Source organism: Sinohyriopsis cumingii, chromosome 6 (genome assembly GCF_028554795.1).
Source record: "Sinohyriopsis cumingii isolate HCF-2022 chromosome 6, ASM2855479v2, whole genome shotgun sequence".
Taxonomy (NCBI): domain Eukaryota; kingdom Metazoa; phylum Mollusca; class Bivalvia; order Unionida; family Unionidae; genus Sinohyriopsis; species Sinohyriopsis cumingii.
In genome coordinates, this window is record NC_142966.1 from 45,249,426 (window position 1) to 45,269,018 (window position 19,593).

The 19,593-nt window shown below is 34.3% G+C and overlaps 1 protein-coding gene across 1 annotated transcript; it reads left to right on the forward strand.

Moving 5' to 3' along the window:
- Positions 1-2,501: 2,501 nt before the first annotated feature.
- Positions 2,502-6,018, forward strand: LOC149796833 (uncharacterized). Its single transcript, XM_089961479.1, has one exon. The coding sequence runs from the start codon at positions 2,712-2,714 to the stop codon at positions 4,701-4,703; it is 1,992 nt and encodes a 663-aa protein (XP_089817605.1). The 5' UTR covers positions 2,502-2,711; the 3' UTR covers positions 4,704-6,018.
- The last annotated feature ends 13,575 nt before the right edge of the window (positions 6,019-19,593 follow it).

Genomic DNA, 19,593 nt, shown 5'->3' on the forward strand with positions numbered 1-19,593 from the left:
TGATTTTCTTGCCTATACCAGGCATAGTGTGTGAACGTCTTTCTAAATATTAGAACGTATTATTTATCAGAATCTCAGTCTTTGAGACCAGATTTCCTGTAGTGATCCGCTGGATACAATGCTTCGGCAATGCTTATAGCTTAAAAGGTGTTGTTGTGTTGAGCATAAAGTCAATTTAAACACAAAATATGCTATCCAAGGTGGACAGGATAACAGGTCGAGCGAGAACCCGGGAAAACCCCATGAAGAACCACCTACCTAAGGGAAGCTACAGGCAAGCTTTCTCAAATAAACACTTTGGTCGAGTCTGAGACTCGAACCCACGTGGAGAGAGATGAGATGACAGTGATCAGAAGACCTACAGGTGAGCGCTTAAGACTTTCCGTTGCTAAAGCTTATATTTGAAAATCGGTGAACCGATGTTCTTCAATTCTGGGCGTAGTCGATATATCCGAAATATTGGGGTTATCCGCCGTGTAGAGAGAGAGAGAGAGAGAGAGAGAGAGAGAGAGAGAGAGAGAGAGAGAAGTAGTAGTAGGAGGAGGATGTGAGGCAAATGATCCAGTACTTCCCTATCACTAAAGCTTCAGTGATAGTTCAATCATTTTTACCCTACCCGCGAACAAAAAAAAATCAAAAACAAATAAAGGACAATAATTTTTTAAAACAAATTTGGAGATGAATAAGTCAACACATTCATAACTAGATATAACACAATCTTTGACATCAGATATCAGTAGTGGGTAAGGGTTGCCAGGGGTGTATTTTAACGTTGTTATGATAAGGTGTGCCAGTCCGTTCTCCTATCTTCGCGCCTGGTGCTAGCACGCAATCCGTCCATTGATTTGGTAAGATAGATGTGAAAAGGCCAGGGTATCGGCAAAAAATAGACACGTTATCCAAAACAAGTTCAGTCTGGAACACGTGTCACTTAAGTGCTCTTTTTAAATCCCCATTTTTACCGTATGTACTTACCTAGTAACCGCGCGGTATTTTATTAGAAGGGAATGGTTCAAACCTATCCGTGTGTACATATCATGCACGAGTGCATGCGTAAATTAAAATGCAATATGACTATATTCTCCCACGTCGTTTTCATTAACAGGTCATAGACTGATGTATCAATCTAATGTGCTTATGAAATTCCACCAATCTTCATTCCTTGAGACATCCGGTTATGGGTACGGTGAATTATTGCACAATTAAGCTCTGTTTTGTTATAGTTTTTCCTTTAGAACGAACCGCCTAGGTATATTTACACATCCAGATCTTCTAGCGCATATCGTTTGAAATTTATGCCATTCAAACGTACAGATTTAAATTCACAACTTTAATAATGGTTTTATAGGGTTATACTTAAAAGATGTTCATAGCCGAGGTACGTTTTATTTGCATATTGCACGTTATGCGAAGATAATGACGATAATTAAAATTTATTAATAACGATAAAAAAGTTGGGTATTGAATAACGAGCTAATTATTTGCGATATTATGGTAACTTAATAGTTTGTCATTGAATAGATTGGATTTATTTTCATAAAACGTTTGACTTTAAATAGTTTAACCTTAAAATTGTCATAAAATGTATAATATATATATATATATATATATATATATAAAAGCTATGGCGGCTCTTGGCGAGTTCAGTATTTCATTATACGGTCAGAATAATCTTGTACAGCTCCTATGATACAATATTACAAACCAAACGTTTAAACGGAAAGCATAATTTGGCTTGTTTTTATTTCTTTTAATCTAAGCAAATCATTTTTAGAACTTTGTTTCTGAGTGATGACAAGTTGGTGGATAGCATTTTGTTTTCCACGTACGTCGCAATAATTGTCCTTTCTATTTCTATCTGTATCTGATCTCCCTTAGGCTTGTTGTTTTTACTTAGGCAAAGCATTTTGTTCCACATGCTTCGCAACCACACACACACACACACACACACACACACACAGACACACACGCACCCCCACCCAACATGGAGCAGCAACAGCTCCTTCTAACCAGTCTAATGAAGAAACAGCTCGATTTCTTACATTTTACTTCTCATATCAATTTTTAAATGTTTCATTTTGTGTATATGTTTGCAGTTTTGGAGTAACATGGTTTTAAGAAAAAAGATAATTACTGTGAGCGTTTTTATATTTTCTTCCTCGAAGTTGCTGTTGAATTTTAAATGATACCAAGTTTCAGTAAACATTCTGAGTAAATTGTACATTATTTACGATAAAATATTTATGATATTAAAGATAAGACGTTATATTCATGCAGAAGCTTTGCACAGAACAGGTAAATATGATAATTTTATCAGTTCAGTTCCTTCTCATAATAGAGGCATTGCTCCGCGAATCTTGTATCACAATTAGTTTTGATTCCGGTCGATAGCCTTGTATCGACATATTCATTAAAGCTAATGCCAAACAATCACGACTCAACAACGTCGCCGCTGTGTTTGTTTAAGATATGCAAAATTGATTTTGACCTCTCATTACGTACATGATAAGTTAAATGAATATACATACAGCCTAAGACTTGAGATTTGGAGTATTTATTAACACCAAGCAGTAGCGTGGAGAGATCATGGTAGAATATATGAGGTGTTACACAGCCGAGAAGACTACCCACAATTGTATCCATGTGACGTTTTATAGATTACGGTTATTGTAGAATTGTGCTTATTTCAGTGATTTTAATCAACTCTGAAAATGGCTAGTAAAAAGAACGATGCGCATAATAACTCGGGAAGTGAGCTTACTTGTGGACTTTGTTCAAATAGTTTTGAAGACCCAAGAATACTGAATTGTTTTCACGTTTTCTGCTTTGAGTGTTTGAATGGGTATGTGAATAAGAATGGCTGGAAGAAGTCTCTGCTATGTCCTCTATGCCAGAAAGAGACTGGGATTCCAAAAGATGGAATAAAATACATACAAGAAGATTTCTTCGTCAGGGCAAAACTTGCGGCTGGGAAGTTAAAACTTACCTCTGAGTGCGAGAAGTGCAGTAATTACAACTTTGCCAAGTGTCGGTGTCTGGAATGTGATGTGAACATGTGCGAGGGTTGTAAATTGAAACACACAGAGTCAGAAAATGAACGTTTACATCACTTTCTGGAATTTCTAAGCATGCCTCCTGATCCAAAAGCAGTACCTGGATCCCGCCCATCCATGCAGTTATCACATCTTAGTCTTTGCACGAAGCATAATGGTCAAAGAGTGAGCATGTATTGCAAGCCTTGCAATATAGGTATATGCGATATTTGCAAAGGATCATCTCACAAAGAACATCCTGTTGAGGATGCAACAGAAGTATCCAAAATTATGCGAGACTTGTTGGCGCCTTTTGTTGGAACGGTCAAAGAATATCTCCCCGAGTTTGAAGAGTACTACAAGAAAATCAAACAGCGAAAGAGTGAGCTGGATTCAGATCTATGCAATGCCATCAAGGATATAGAGAGCAGATCAAGATTTCTACAAAAAGAGATCGAAAAAATCAGTAAAGCTCTTATAACTGAGGCGAAAGAACGCCATAAAAAGGAAGTGGAAAAGATCGAAGTCCATCTGAAAAAAGTGGCCAAAAGTTACCAGTCAATGTCTTCTATTACAGTATCTGCGGAACGAATCATTAGCTACGCAAGTAATGATACAATACTAGAAACAAGCGTCAAGATTCAGAAGCGATTTCTGCAACTCGAGGAGGAACTTCCTATTGCAGATCAGGACAAGATAGAAACTGTTGGTTTTGTTCCAGGAGGACTTAAAGCTTTGGGTCTGTCCGCCATGTTTGGGCAGTGCACCAAAGGAGATCTGAATTTGCCAAAGGTCCCTATTCCATGGGGTCTTCGAGTGGCTCGTCAATTTGAAATTAGATCTATTTCGGGCTTTAAATGTAAGGAGGTACCAGAAACCATTCATGCTATTGCGCCTATCTCTGAAAAGGAGGCCTGGGTCTGCTGCGGTTGGGGTGCAAAAGAAGTGCATCTCTTTTCGAGAGATGGACAAAAAATAAAAACAGTTGGATTGGACATTCAGGTGGATCACATGTGTGTTACACCAGATGGAGAGGTTCTGGTGTCGAGCTACGAGGACAAGTACATCAAGAAGATTGATAAAAATCACAATGTGGTAGATTTCTCAACTCCTCATCTTTACCCTGGAGGAATGACGATGAACAGGCGAAAGGAACTGTATGTATGTGCTGTGGATAGTTACACGACAAAACGGACAGAGCATTCCCGTCGAGTTTTGATGAAGATGACGCAATACGGATTCCCAGTAGATGAAATAGATGACGATGGTCAGAAACCGATCTTTGGTGCACCGTACCGCGTGGCTGAGAACGTAAATCGGGATCTTGTCGTTACAGACCGCGAAGACAATAAATTAAGAGTGATGCTTGTTGACACGGAAGGCAGGATCAAGGACACCTATACTGGCCCAAAGGATATTAAAATGAAGCAACCATTTAATCCACTAGGGGTGTGCTGTGACAAATACGGAAATATACTGATCTCAGACTGGGGGAATCACTGTGTTCACCTTTTGGACATGGATTCGCAGTTTGTGGGATTTATTCTGAGTAGGAAAGATGGACTATTCAAGCCGAACGCAATAGCGTTGGATCCTGGCTGTAACCTGTGGGTAGGTGATGGAAATGCAACGGTTCGAGTGTTCAACTATGCTAAGAGACCGGAAAATTGATTACATGTAAAACATATATTTGAATACGGATATGAAATGGCTTAAACATCTAGACAATACAAAAATGACTCAAACAGGCAAAGCACAACTTCCTTTATGTGTAATGTATAGCTTGAATTCGTTGTTGTTTACTTTTGACTGCTCAACAGAGGACAGTTCTCGAGTACTTATTGAACTAAAATTATGAAAGTCAAAAAGGTGCACACACGTCAGTGTTCACGATGCCTGAAACACGTGAATGTAGAATTAGTTTATTGCTGAATCCTTTTAATATAAGCGTAGAAAATTATATGTGTTAATGTTTCAAGCAATTTGTCGCTTGCCTCATTCTTCTTAACCTTTTTCAAAATACATTTAGAGAGTATAATGTAACGTTTTTAATTGGTCAATAGATTGGAATCCACACACATCAGCGCTTTGCTTCTGACCGTGTGTCAGTTTTGGCCACAATTTCATGCCACTAATGCACGATACGAACCTTCAAGGAAAATTATAGCATGTGTCAATGTCTTTCAGCAAGTTTCTATAAAAATATAGCATGTGTCAATGTCTTTCAACGAGCCTTAATGGAAAACTATAGCATGTATCAACGTCTTTCAACGAGCTTCAATAAAAACTATAGCATGTGTCAATGTCTTTCAACTAGCTTCAATAAAAAATATAGCACGTATCAATGTCTTTCAGCGAGCTTCACTGGAAAACTATTGTATGTGTCAACGTCTTTCAACCATCTTCCATAGAAAACAATAGCATATGTCAGCGTTTGTCTTCATTTTGATTGCTAACGTTAATGGATTGTATTTAAATTGCGTTTAATTTGTTTGCGCCTGTGTTTAGGTAAAATGTTAAAATCACATTATCAGTTCTTACCATATTCGTGTATCTTAGTTTAAAATGTAATGATACGATTCATATTTGACAAACTGTGGACAGGATTAATAAGTCTGATGCTGTCATTTATTTCTTATTATCATTGTTACGATAATACAAATGTTTGAGTATTTTGTTTTTGAATGACACTTGTTTATTGAGAAACATTTTACCTGTGCACCGTATTGAAAATTAACCGCTGTTAACGGTTGGCTGCTATCCGGCCTAAAATGGCAAGGTAATAAATAGGCCGGTAACTAGTAAATAAATGTTTACCAGTTGGTTAGTCATAACGTAATTCATACAACAGTGACGTCATAAAATGTGTGGAAAAAGTATAATTTATAGGATAATTATTTGAGATACCATAATACCAGGTTTATTATTTATTGTCATTCTAATTATCATTCTGACAAAATACATAAGTACAGCTATTGAATCAAAATGTCTGGATTTGTATCTACCTCTAAATATTGTTTATCATCCAAATGGCTTGAGTCAGTCGATTTTTCTTGTAGCTTCAGGGACTACAAAATCTGGCTACCCATACATAATTTTGGGTCCGCGAGGTTACAATATGCTCGTGTCACCTATTATATGATATAATCTTCTAACTGATGAAATGTGTAACATTTCAGTTTTAGAATTCAAATAGTTCTAAATAATGGAAAAGTTCTAAAAAAAATTTGAAGGCCGTCAACACGTTTCGAAAGAAAATAGCCAAATGTGTTATCTTTGGAACCGCCTTATAAGGAGAGTCATTAGCGCCATTGAAAAGTTTGTGCCTTTACATGTTTGTTTCACTACCGGACTGTTGACGTTCAATCCACCAGAAAGCACTTTAAATTCACAATGATGTTAGATTACTCTACGTTACCTGAACTAGAGATAGTCATACAGTTTCGATAACGAAGCCGTAACACTTTGATACATGCGAATATCGATTGAATAAATTTTGTAGTAAAATAAATCTATATGTTAAATATATTGTGCGAAAATATATCTACATAATGGAATTTCAATTTTTAAACAGCTGAAGTTCATAGCTTGCAGTGAGGTACTTTGGTGATTTCGCAAAGTCAAAGTGGATTAAAATGTGTTGGCTTTAGCATTCTAAGATCAGCTCGCGCACCACGCATGACTTTCATAAACTGTTATGAATAATGGATAAACATTCGTGTATATGTACCGAAAATTAGGATAGTACTGCTTTGGTTTCAGTTTCATGTTTTACGACACAAAAACACAAGCACAAGTAGGTTATGTATTACAAGGCAGGAAAAGTCACGTGTCTTGTTCAAGGGCATACCACAGTAGCTGACCGGGGCTGTTCCAGTGGTAGGATACGAACCAAGTTAGAAGGGTTCATCAATTTTTCAGCCTTGAAGTCACTTACTTGTAATGATTGAATTTGCGACACAACCTGCACCGTGTTTAATGGCCTTGGTTTTCGTCGGGTGACAGCATGATTCCGTGAGTCTTCATTCCTTGAATATCCCTGACCACAAATAAACTTGTGACTTGGACAGCGAGTCTTCTTTTCCTTGAATTTTCCATAATACACTTATGACCAGGAGACCGAGTCTTCCTTGAATTTTCCCTGACTACAAATATACGCGTGATATGAACAAAAAATTGTCCGTGTAAACTTTATGGTAAGGAAAGTTTGAGTATCGATCATTTCATAATTATGTAACTTAAATTGTACTCAACATACCCGTGTGCCAATAAACACAATCTATCATTACAATACAAAATCGAGTCAAAAACATTCCTTGTGATGAATTTGAAAACGGGAAAATAATACATTAAAAATATGAAGACAATATAATCACATATCAAATGTTATGAAGTCTTTATTGTAACATTCTGATTTTACCTCGCAGATGCTTTCTTTCGCAAAACGTCAGTCTGCGATATGATGTCAACCAGTAATTGCACACGTGAAATTCCAGTAGAATAATGACCGCTGATGTATTTTTGAGTAGGAAAATACAGAGTGTTTTGGTACATAGCAAGAAATATACATACATAAAAACGTAGTTGATATGTCTGGAAATTCTACTTCCATCACTCTCTCTAAAATTACGTGCTTTACAAGGTATTTCTGCCGGTTTGATGCTAATAAATAAAGGAAAATCTTTCAGGGATAAATTACTGTTTTAATGTTCGTTTACAGTTTTGAATTATCGACAAGCAACTGTATTTAAGACATGTTTAATTCGATCTTTACCTGTTGCTTGTAAAATTATCAACATACAAACTCCAATTAACTGCACACATATTAATATATAATTATGGCAACAAAGTCAAAAGGTAAGAGAAAATACAATATACGCAATTAAAATGAATGGTAAACCTATCAGTCTACCTACTGTGCGCACTCGCAAGCTAGAGATTTCCCATTAATATATACCATGTCAGTCACTTGGATAACCAGTGGCAGGCAGATATAACTGGCATGCAAGAATATGAAAATACACCAGTTACACAAGATATTTGATATTTGAAAATACTCTTGGAATGAAAACATGACAAAAAGAAAAAGGGGTGGGTGGCAAATAAGATGCTTTTAGAGAAATCTTTAGAGAATTAAAACCAGTGTTTATTAAAATACAACAAAGAATTTATTTCCCACGAGTTCAAAGTGACAAATTAAAAGGAGCTTACAGTATTGTGATTTAAATCCAAACATAATTCTAAAAATTCTATCACACTTGCAAAATCATTGAGTGTTCTGAACAAATTACAGGTCCTGAATGTAACAACTACCTTGAATGTGCCGATGGACCAATAGTCATGATGTATCACGATTGTATAATCTAGCACGTCTTTGATTAAATTAACAATAAAATAACATTAATTTTGTAGTCCTAAAAGCCAATAAGCACTTTGTAATTCCAATGAATAATTTAAACAAATAATTCTTCTCGAATAATAACTGAACACCACTAAACGTGATTTTACTAGGCAGATGTTAATATAGAAAAGAATAATTTATTACTTTTGCAATCCCCAAATTATATCCCCAAATGTCGCAATAACCTTTTCTATAAAAATCTCCAGCATCTTAAAGGGAAGCTTATCATAAACTGTAAATAAATGCGTTTGTTGAAGATCCTAAGGATAAAATTAAGTTTAGGTCTTGAACGCAAACCCAAGCAAATAAACTTTTAATAGCCTAGGAACAAGACAAACATGAGAGGAGGCAGAGAAACTTCTACCCTCAATTATCGAGAAAGGTCAAGAATACGATACAAATTAAGCATACAAGTTGTTGCCGGAATGAGAGTTTACAAACAATAAAATTAATGATTTGCTAGAAAAGAAAAAGACCGAATGCTTCTCAACTTACTCAGACCAAAAAGCATGTTTAGCGGAAGGGGAAAAAACTCTAAAGACTAGAATGAGAAAGTATTTCACTAAAAATGAAACCTAAAAATGGATTGACGCTAATTCTGGGATACCATAACATTCATCACAGGTCAATAAAGATGAATCCAGTCATAACAAGCATATAAGAAAACCGACGAAGATTATAGATCAACCTTTGAGTTGCTAAAAGGCTGACAAACTTCGAACGATTCAATTTAAAATCTCTGCAACATAATTTCAAGATACGAGAAAAGTTTTGAATAGGGATATCATTATAATTTTGCTTAAGAAAAATTTAAAATCAGACAATTAATTTTAAGTGATCGGGTTGTTTACATACTGGGAAATTTGGAATAATTGGATATAAATGGCATGTTTTTACAATTAGCTTTATCTTTATTGGACAAACAAAATTATATACAGAGCGCAAAGGATTTTGAAGACCAAAATAATAAACGGTGAAAAGCATGTACTTGTTAATCAGAAAGATACGATAAATATCTGACAACCACATGAAGACATCATGCCATTGAAACACACAACACCACCATCGGTGACGAATGTACCATAATAGGTAAACAACAGTATCAAGGGGAGATAATTTATTTTAAAGATAACAAGTTCATAGATGTGACAGCTGTGACCTCCCCAATACAAAATAAGTAGATAAAAAAGCAGCAACAACAGTACATTGAAGAGTGAATATGTTCGAACATGTACAATACACATTGTTGTGAAGATTACGAAACCAAAATGAAAAAAGGAAGTGCATCCAAAACAAAAGAAATAAATATAAAACTGGTATAAATGAAAAACTTCCTGTGGTGACGACGCTATAGACAGTGCCTAGATGGGTAATTAACTACATTGCAAAATTGATGAAATTAGGCTATGCTGCTGATGGTAATGGTATGTTTGTATCATCACGTGACATGATTAAAAAATATACAGTATGGCTTGATACAACATTATTTTGCAGTAGTAAAACGTTCCTTAGAAATACAGTTACATTAATATTATTGTAGTAAAGTATGGCATTCCAAAGTTGATAGGCTATCTGTGACAGTAGAACAAGAAATTGTGGTTGCTAGGAACGAGTAAATAGAGAATTATGAATGTCCTGCTCTCAGATCTATTTGTGCGGTTTTTGGATGTAAGAAAGATACAATGAAATTTAGAAACATCAAAAAACAATATTGACCATGAAATAAATAAATTTTACTGCTAACAATGGTTGCAGAAGCTTTACTAGTTTACTTTTCAAATAGTCTATGGACCTCAGGTTATGTTAGATGCTTGGTTTACTACTTGCTTGAAAAACAAAAATGTAAATAACAAACATAGTAATGTCAAGACAAATAAACTAGCATGTTCAACAGCGAAGGAAACAACCAGCCTAGTTGTTTTCAAATTCCAGCTTATTAGTGTGCCGACAGATCAATGCAATGCTGCTGCTTTTAATTTAACTCAAGCAAAAGAATACAGATGGCACTCAATCTTTCAGCCTTTTTAAACCGGCACCTTCATCACTGTCTTTCTTCTCATTGTTTCATTTTTTCTGTAACTGTTTGATTATAATGGATTATAATCATTAGCTACTTCTTTAATTCCTCCTCATCATTCTTTAAGTATAATATTTCGGCATTTTCCCTTGGTTCAATTTGTTGTAATACTATTAATATATTTTCTTCACTTTTTAAGTTTGATTTCTCTTTCATAGCTAATAAGCTTGTATAGCAGCTGATAGAACAATTAGTTTCTTGGCATATATAGCTTGATCATCTGCAATCTTTTTCTTGTTATCAACTATTTGTTTTTCCTGTTATGAGAGTTTTAGTGTTTCTTTCATATTCTAATCAACATATTTTACACCGTATCAATTTCTTTCATTGTTTTGTTTTCCTTTAATAGCTGCATTAGATTTTAGTATTGGCTCTGCTAGGATTGTAATACGGTTGTTTTCAAGTTTAAGACATTGTTTTGTGTTTGACCTACGGATTCATCTTTTTATATTTGTCCATCGTTATATATAAATTAAAAAGCAAAATCAGTAGAACCTCTTAAAGATATATGGCTCATTTAGTCAGGATGAAACACCTACGCTTAAAGTTCTACCTAATTAGCATGCCATTACAATCTATTAATTTCAAGTCTTCATCTTTAATGCTGATATTTAATATGTTTATAGTACTTGTTTGCAATTGTTTGTGTGGATTATTAATATCATATGAGATGCAATCACAATTAAATATCTTTATCTGAATCAGTATATTTATTGTTTGATCTCACATTACAAAATCAAATTAATTTAAAGTTGCATCTTGTTATTGACACTGTGATTTTCACTCGGAGTTGGTACATATTTAGAGTTATGTTTCTGGCATATATTGTCATGTTTTCTTCATTGCCGCCATTAGCAGTCATATATTAAAGTATACGTTTACGATCATTTGGATTACTGTAATTACTAAATACAAACTATTCTTGGTACTGAAATGCATAATGTACCAACTTTTTTTTCAAGTAGATATGAAAAATATATTCTTTCTGAGACTTTCCTTCCACAGAATGGCACAGGCATTGCCATTTGAGCATCATTGTGAAAGAGTTCAAACAAAAGCCGTTCTTAGGTCCTTGGTACATTCATCCAACCATTGGTGGGATTTAATGATTATTATATTGAATTCATTGTGACTTATTTCATTATCGCTTATTATTATCAAAAATATTTAACTGGGTTAGATAAGCGGTTGCAATCTTATCGTTGTTTAAAACCTTTATTGTATATTAGCTTGTATTTTATTTTTTGTTTTGTAAAATAATCCAGTGACCGAACCCCGTAAAAACTAAAGGAATATTACGTCCAAGATTAGTGACCAGTGCATTTCCGAAACTAAACAATTGCCATCGCAAACTTTACAAAGTTTAAAACTTTTAAGCTGCTTTATTCTTATATTCTAACATCTTTATAACGTTAGATCTTTTAAACGAATCATTCTTAATCTGATTAATTTACATCAGCTTAAAATTAATCTCATGGTCCATTGGTAATTTATCTGCCGTTATTTCGTTTATATCTAATATTATCATTTCTAATATACGTTAATGGTTTTTGCCGTCAATTGCTTATTTATTATTTTTTTTTGTTTTGCTTTGAATATAAAGTTATAATAATTTGTCATCACTATTGCAAAATCCTCACCAGCTATCCAGGAATAAATGTTGTAGTCTATTTTTAAAACCGGTTACATAAGTTCTCCCAGTAACAATAACATTTTTCATTTTCTCGCCTTTCTAAAACAGCTGCTAACGTTTATGAAGTTGTTTTACAAGTTTTATCTCTTTTAGCATCTTTCTTGCATGTTTCCCCCAGTGCCTTCCATTCATTTTGCAACGGAATTACCTTGTCTTCCAAAATAGTTAATCAAATTTTTTGGAAGATAATTTAAACATTGCAGAAGATTTATTTGTATTTTCAAATATCTAAAATACTATTTATAGTTATGGACTTTCTGGAGTAATTACAACCTGATTTTCTACAATGGACTATTTATAGTTATGGACTTTCTGGAGTAATTACATCCTGATTTTCTAAAATGGACTATTTATTGTAATGGACTTTCTGAAGTAATTACATACCGATTTTCTAAAAAAAAATTCACCTTTCATTTTTAAATTAATGTGCTTAAAAGTCATCAAGATAGCTGTTAACGTTGAGATTGTTAATCCTAACGTAAAAGATACCCCCCAACCCCCCCTCCAGTATTCAGTTCCATCGCAGCATGAGTGTATTTCACCAACGAAACATTCGCATGAATAATTTAACCAAAGATTTCTATGATAAAAATCAGCGGCAGAAATAGATTTAAAAAAGACCTCGAAAAGAAAAAGACAAAACAAGAAAGAAAAAAAAATCCCCAAACATAAACAAAAATAAAACCAAGAAAGAAAGCGAAACAAAAATCACACAAATAAACAACAAAATAATCTGTGAAATATTTGCAGATATGTCACCCTGGTACAATAGTTAAATTTTTTAAATTTATTTGCTCCTTCCTTTTCATCAGAACATATCTGCTACCAATTAAACGCCAATAATTACTGATTAACAAAATGTACACTTGCTCTGTTGTAAATTTACCAACCTCACTGAAAGAGATTAGTGTGTCTATACAAAAAGCAAAAATGGGACGAATGTGAATCACTTATAATTGGTTTCAATCCAACAAGTAATTCCACGAATGGATTAAACCAACTGAATTATTTTCTCCATTCCATATAAGTTACTTAATGTAATGTCCTAATTGATCAATTTATTTAAATTTCGTACTTAAAGATTATGTTTTCTTTTGTTCACGGAATGAGGAAACAAGATATTTTTAGCGATACTTGGGATTGTTTTTTTTTTGTTGTTTTTTTATTTAAAAAAGAAAATATTAAGCAGTAAGTTACAAGACAGTTTCGTAGTTTCTCACCTGGGCTTTGATCCCCATGGGGAATATGTTTTTACTTACTTTTAACAGTTTAGTTACATTTTTTTAGCAAGAGTGACAATTGTTGCGGGTATCATGAGTGCAGTAAGATTGATACAGTAAATTAACCAAGTGACAGTCGTGCATATGTCTGGTGTTTAGTTTCCATCAAAGCGCCGACCAGCAATGGTTACCAAGTCTAACGTAGCCTGGAACGCTTAGTATCGCTGTATTCATAGTTAACGGCAGATATTAAAACCGTTTTGCTATCACTACATGATTAGAATTTGTAAAGTTTTTATGACTTTCCTTCCATCAATTTCTATAAAATAAATCTGTTAATCGAAACGCGTAAATAAAATAGCAATAATGAATGACCTTGATTAAAGTACCATGAGGGAACATCATTTACTGACGCAGGAGTTGCCTAACTTACATACGGTAGATCGTACGTATTATAATAAATATAAAAATTGCAACCCATCTGTCAGAAAGAGGGTTCACATTTGCACTGGCTGAATATTTTCCCCTAAACGAAAGGATCGAATGATTAAATCGAACACAAAAATGTAATTAAAGTTGAAATCCATGAATAAACAAAAGTACAAATATAAAAGATTTACCTGTACGAGAAGTTTAAATTTATTGTAGGCAAGGAAATAGAACTAAAGTAAATAATTTATTATTATTATTATTATTGAAAGATTGATGATTAATAAGTTTAACTGTTGTTGCTTTCCTATTTATGTATGATTAGTATGATCATAAGTAACTTTTTGTCAATTTTGGTCCATATTGGCTACCATAGAATGAAATTCCAAGAGTAACCTTTCAAGACGTGTCTCACAATCGGCGTATCACCTATACTCTTCAAACATCGGAGGATACACTGAGTTTATTTCGCAATCAAGACCAATGCGGATATAATACGTTCGACAGGAGCTTTTATGATGATCAATGGAGTAGCATGCACCTTACAAACAAGAGATGTTCATTGTTTTTCGATGTAGTCTTACCAAAACTGCTGACATTTTTCAGGAAATTGGGCTCTGACAGATTTGCGTCCTTCCTGGCTACATCTTTACATCTGTAAACAACTGATAGACTGCGCATGTGTTACATCTTTACATCTGTAAACAACTGATAGATTGCGCATGTTCCAATTTATTCAGGAAATCCTCTTTGATACAACGTTTGTTATATAACCATTGCTGGGACATCCAGTAGCTTTAATATGATCCCTTAGAAAGAAACTTTCGATTGATTTAAAAAATGTGACAAAAAGAGATTTTATAAAGATTTAAATTTGTACAGTTATAATTTGTGTAGTGATAATTTGTACAGTTATAATTTGTGTGGTGATAATTTGTACAGTTATATTGTGAATAGTCAGAATGTCAACATTTATATTTTGTACAGTTAGGCCTATAATTTGTATAGCTAGATGAAGGTTTTTATGTATACCTTCAGTTCCGCTTGCATGAATATTCACCAGCGGTTCATCAGTATCGTTGACACGTTAGAATTTCCTGTTGGCTAGGGTTTGTAGAATAGGGCCGATGTGCTGTATCAGGTGACCAAAGAGCCGCGGTTGGTCATTGGTTACGATACTGACTTTTTTGGCTCAATGTGCAATCGTTTCTTTTCCTTCTCAATGAAAGCCTTTTTCCATTCAAGCTGGTACGGTGGAGGTGCAATAATTTCCGGTATGCCGGTTTACTGCGTGTTTTTTCCCACCCACCTCCGGTGCTACGTACCTCGACATCTTTTCACTGTATCCGTATTTCTGTAGTTTCCGTGAGTAAGGAATGTACCGAAATTCCCGAGTAATACTGTTACAAATTTAATGAAATTAATAGCAGGTTTAAAAAATTCTACCAACGTGGTGGCCAAATGGCAAGTTGCGTAAGACATTCGGGCCAACTCCAGCTACTAGGATAATACAGATTAAAGCTTTCCAAACATAACAAAAAAACATGTCAGTGGTTAGTTGTTTACTAGCGTATGCTAATTTGTTAAATGTTCGTATTCCTTTGTAGGACAGCGAATCATCTTAAGATTTTCAAGACAGCAGTTGCTTCGGTACGAATTTTACAATATTTGTCAAGTCCACTAAACATTTTGTCGTTTGTTGAGTCGGTGTGCTTTGTAGTTATTGACCCTTTATGATAAATATCTTGTTCGAGTGTTAGCATCCCACTCAAAGTTTTCCAGCCTATCAGTGCCGGATTAAACACTGTGTAGGCCCTTAGGCCCTAAGGCAGTAGAAATCTTGCCCCCCCCCACCCCCCGCGCATGTTATCTCCACGAGGCCGGTGCCTGCTCTGCCTATTTTGGTAATCCGGCACTGCAGCCTGTCATAGTAATAGTGTGTCTAGAAAACTGGGCTTCAGTGCCGAAATCTTGTTTTTATCAAGAAGCTCTCAAATGTTTGCAGTGTTTTTCTCAGTGTGCCAGCTATAGTGCAAGCTTAATCATCCCAATTTAGTTACATTTTTTAAATTACAATTTATAAAAAATTATCACACATATAGTTAATTCATCTACTATAGGGTACTTATCGTTTTATTTTTTTCAAGGGTGGGGTGTGTGGGATGCGATTATCTTTTGATGTGAGATGTTTCTATTTCTCAGGATTTCTTTTTTCTAAGTGATATAATATAACAGCTCTAATATGGTTTTATCATGCAATAAATCGGAGCAAGAAATTTGTCCCAGCTATCGATAGACGTTTTTTTTTTTTTTTTTTTAACAAATGGGCCTTGAACTATAAATTGTTGGTCTAACCTTATTTTGACCAATATCCTTGTCATTGTATTGTATTTTAGATTTTTTATTTAAGGCTGAGGTAAGCAAATTTGTTACATTCATACTGTAAATTCAGTATGTTGTACTGTTGTGTTCACATATAACTTGAGAGGAATTATTTACTAAAAATTATTAATTGGAATTACAAAGTGAGCATTGACAATTTGGACAAAAACATTACTTTGGATTATTGTGAATTCATTCAAAGACATTCTTGATTATATCATTGAGATAAACCAAGACTGTAGTTACATCAGCTCATACAATTTCGAAATTCATTCGGAACACTAAACCTTTGGACGTGTGATAAATCTTTTAGGATTATTCACAATACTGTATGTTCCTCTTAAATTTTCAATTTGTAGCATAGAGAAATAAATTTGGTAATTTTAATAAGCTTGTTGGTTTTGCTTCTTTCTGTCAGCTAATTTAACAGCATAAAGTCGTAACAGTCCCAAACATAACTGCGGTATACCATGGTAAGTATGGCGGTATGTTCAGAAATACGGCGGTACAAAACTTGTCGTTCTACCCAGCTCTATGGTACGGGCTCGAATCCTACCATAAAATCAGCTTAACCTGGTTCAGCTACCTTTGTGTCCTGAATAACACACTTCACTCCAATTTTCTCAGCGCTGAATATTTAACCTGCGTTGCTATGCCGTAAAATACTAAACCATACCAGAACAAACATATGTTAAGTTTGATTTACCAACTTTGTCCAAGATACCTTTGATCAACAAGTTTAATGAACTCAAAGTTCGACAGAATTCTTCAGACTTGTTTAACACTAATATTTATCTTTCTGCACTCTGGGGAGAAAATACTTAAAATTTATTTTTACAAACCAGTTTGTTATGTAGAGGCTCAATATTAGAACTCAATTAAACAAAAATGTAGGGTCTTACTTAAATTAAATATATAGTTGAATTTGCTGGAAAAAAAAGAAGAAAAAAGTTAGACCCTTGGAATGTAAAATGTATGAATCTTATGAGATAATGATATCAATGATATAAAAGTAAGAAAATAATGGCCAAGAAGAATTCTCCACAGTATTTTTAGGTTACTGCATTTACATAGGAAAATAAAGAGTTTTTCTGAGCAATACTGCATGATGTTATGAGGGCAGTTTTACTCAGAAAAAATAGAGTTCATATTTTTCCATCAAATATACAAATCTTTTTAAAAATATTATATACACATTCTGCTTTTCTACGTAACGGTGAATAATAAAAAGAATACACTACAAGAAACGAAGTAATTGCGTTTATGGTGGATTCCAAAGTAAATACACAACTGTATGTTCAACAATACACCGTCAACAGTATTAATTGACACAGAGCACCGCTCAGCGGTCTTTGAATTTGGTAGCGTATCGCGTGCTCAATCGTTTGTTTCAGAAAGAAATATCGTTTTAGTACTTACAGTTGAAATTTCAATCGTATTGTGAATGAATGCACATTGAAACTTTTCTGGTAGGTCTGGAATGGAGATATTTTGTTTCTTTCTTCTGTCAATCCATCTATATTCTGCTTTTATACTTGTGATGGACTGGATATATTCCGCACATGTACATCTGACCCTAGGGAATGGCTTTGATGCAGCTACACACTTCTTTCTGTTTTGCCATTCATTGTTTGGAATCATAAATTAGGACATTTTCAAAAGGACGCATGATTATATATTGTTTCCTAGGAAATATCACATTCATTTCGTTTCTGAGTGCAGTAAGGAGAACGTGATTTCTGTTGGAAATTTATATAGTATAAAGACGACCTATTTATGTCCTGTCACTTGTATGCTCTTTGATGGAGGGATCCTAGCTATTTACGCCACCTGTATGAATTGTATCGCTGGTCTACTGTAAATCCAAACATTTTCTCAAATACGTAAAACGGTTAAAATTGCAAACCGCTGCGATTTGACAGTCCATTTCGCCAGCGAAAACAAGACTTCGTCGTCGTGGCTTAATGACTCTGAAGATTTTTGTTTTCTACCAAAACCCGCTTTCTTCAGTTGCATTTTTCCCCCGAATTTTGAGCTTGGTCTTACTTGACAAATGGGACAATCTACTAGGAAGACAGGATAACCCTTGGCCTAACATGCCTTTTTATGCTATTTTTTAAAGACCTTTGAGAGCACGGCTCATAGTCTCAACCATTCTATTTGCGAATAGTTATGAACATTTCTCCTAAATTACTGTTTAAATGATATAATGGTATTTTGAATACTGCGTGTCTCACGGTTGTTGTGGACATTGTGGTCACCAGTCAGTCATTGACTTGGTTGAAAGTTTCTTTTCTGACTCATTGAACTCATCCACATCGTCAGCTTTATAATCTCTACTTTTAAATCGACCAAAAAGCTTGTTTAGTTCATCCACAGACAATTCTAATAAATCAAAAGCTCCACCGTGTGTTACATGAACATTTATTGTTTGTTTACAATCAAAAGTAGTTCCTAATAGGCAATCTATTTTCAAACAGAACTGTCGTGAAGTTTGAAGCAGTGCAGAATGGAAAAATCCTGCACATTTCTAACAATGTAAAGTTAATAGAGAAGAAAAACAATATGCACATAATAAAATCTTAAAGAACTAGTCCACGTTTAAAACAACCCTCTCTATAAGCAGACATTGATATATATAAATATTAAATGCGTCATATAAACAAAATACGCATATGGAGCATACCACGAACAAGAGGAGATAAATCGTGGACGACAATGCTGAGGCAAATTAAAATTAAGGCGCTTACCATAATCCCAACTGTTTTTGGTTTTTTCTAAGGAGATACAGCATGCAACCTTTAATATCGATTAGAAAAAAAAATTGAAGCTGCTAATCCATAGTCTATTTAAATTATCGTTAATATTTCAAATTTAAATTATCGTTAATACTTCATTTTTTATCCGAATTAATATTGCTAACCACACGGAAATGCGGTTAACGGCAGTAAGGAATGACATTCATACATTTAGACAGTGATACAGACAGAATGTATTTAACTTACCCGAAGTTGCCCATTGTCTTCTTCCATGTTCGATTTGAAATAATTACAAATATCAAAGACTCTGATTTTTTAAATCTACAACTTCAGTTTCGAATTCAATATATTTAAGAATATATGCCTAAAGTTCATTCAATATACAGGTGTTCCTTTTAAGTTCTATTTCAATATACAGACATTCAGGTTCAAGTTTATTTCAGTATACAGGTATTGTCGTCAAAGTTTATTTCAATATATAAGTATTCCCTTTAATGTTTATTTCAATATAGAGGCATTCACATTAAAAATAACTAGCCGAACTAAACCAGGGTTTATGAGCAGTGCTTATTATACTATCCTAAAATGTTGTAAGTCAAT

Coding starts and splice junctions, on each gene's coding strand:
- LOC149796833 (XM_089961479.1), top strand. CDS start 2,712: ATGGCTAGTAAAAAGAACGATGCGCATAATAACTCGGGAAGTGAGCTT.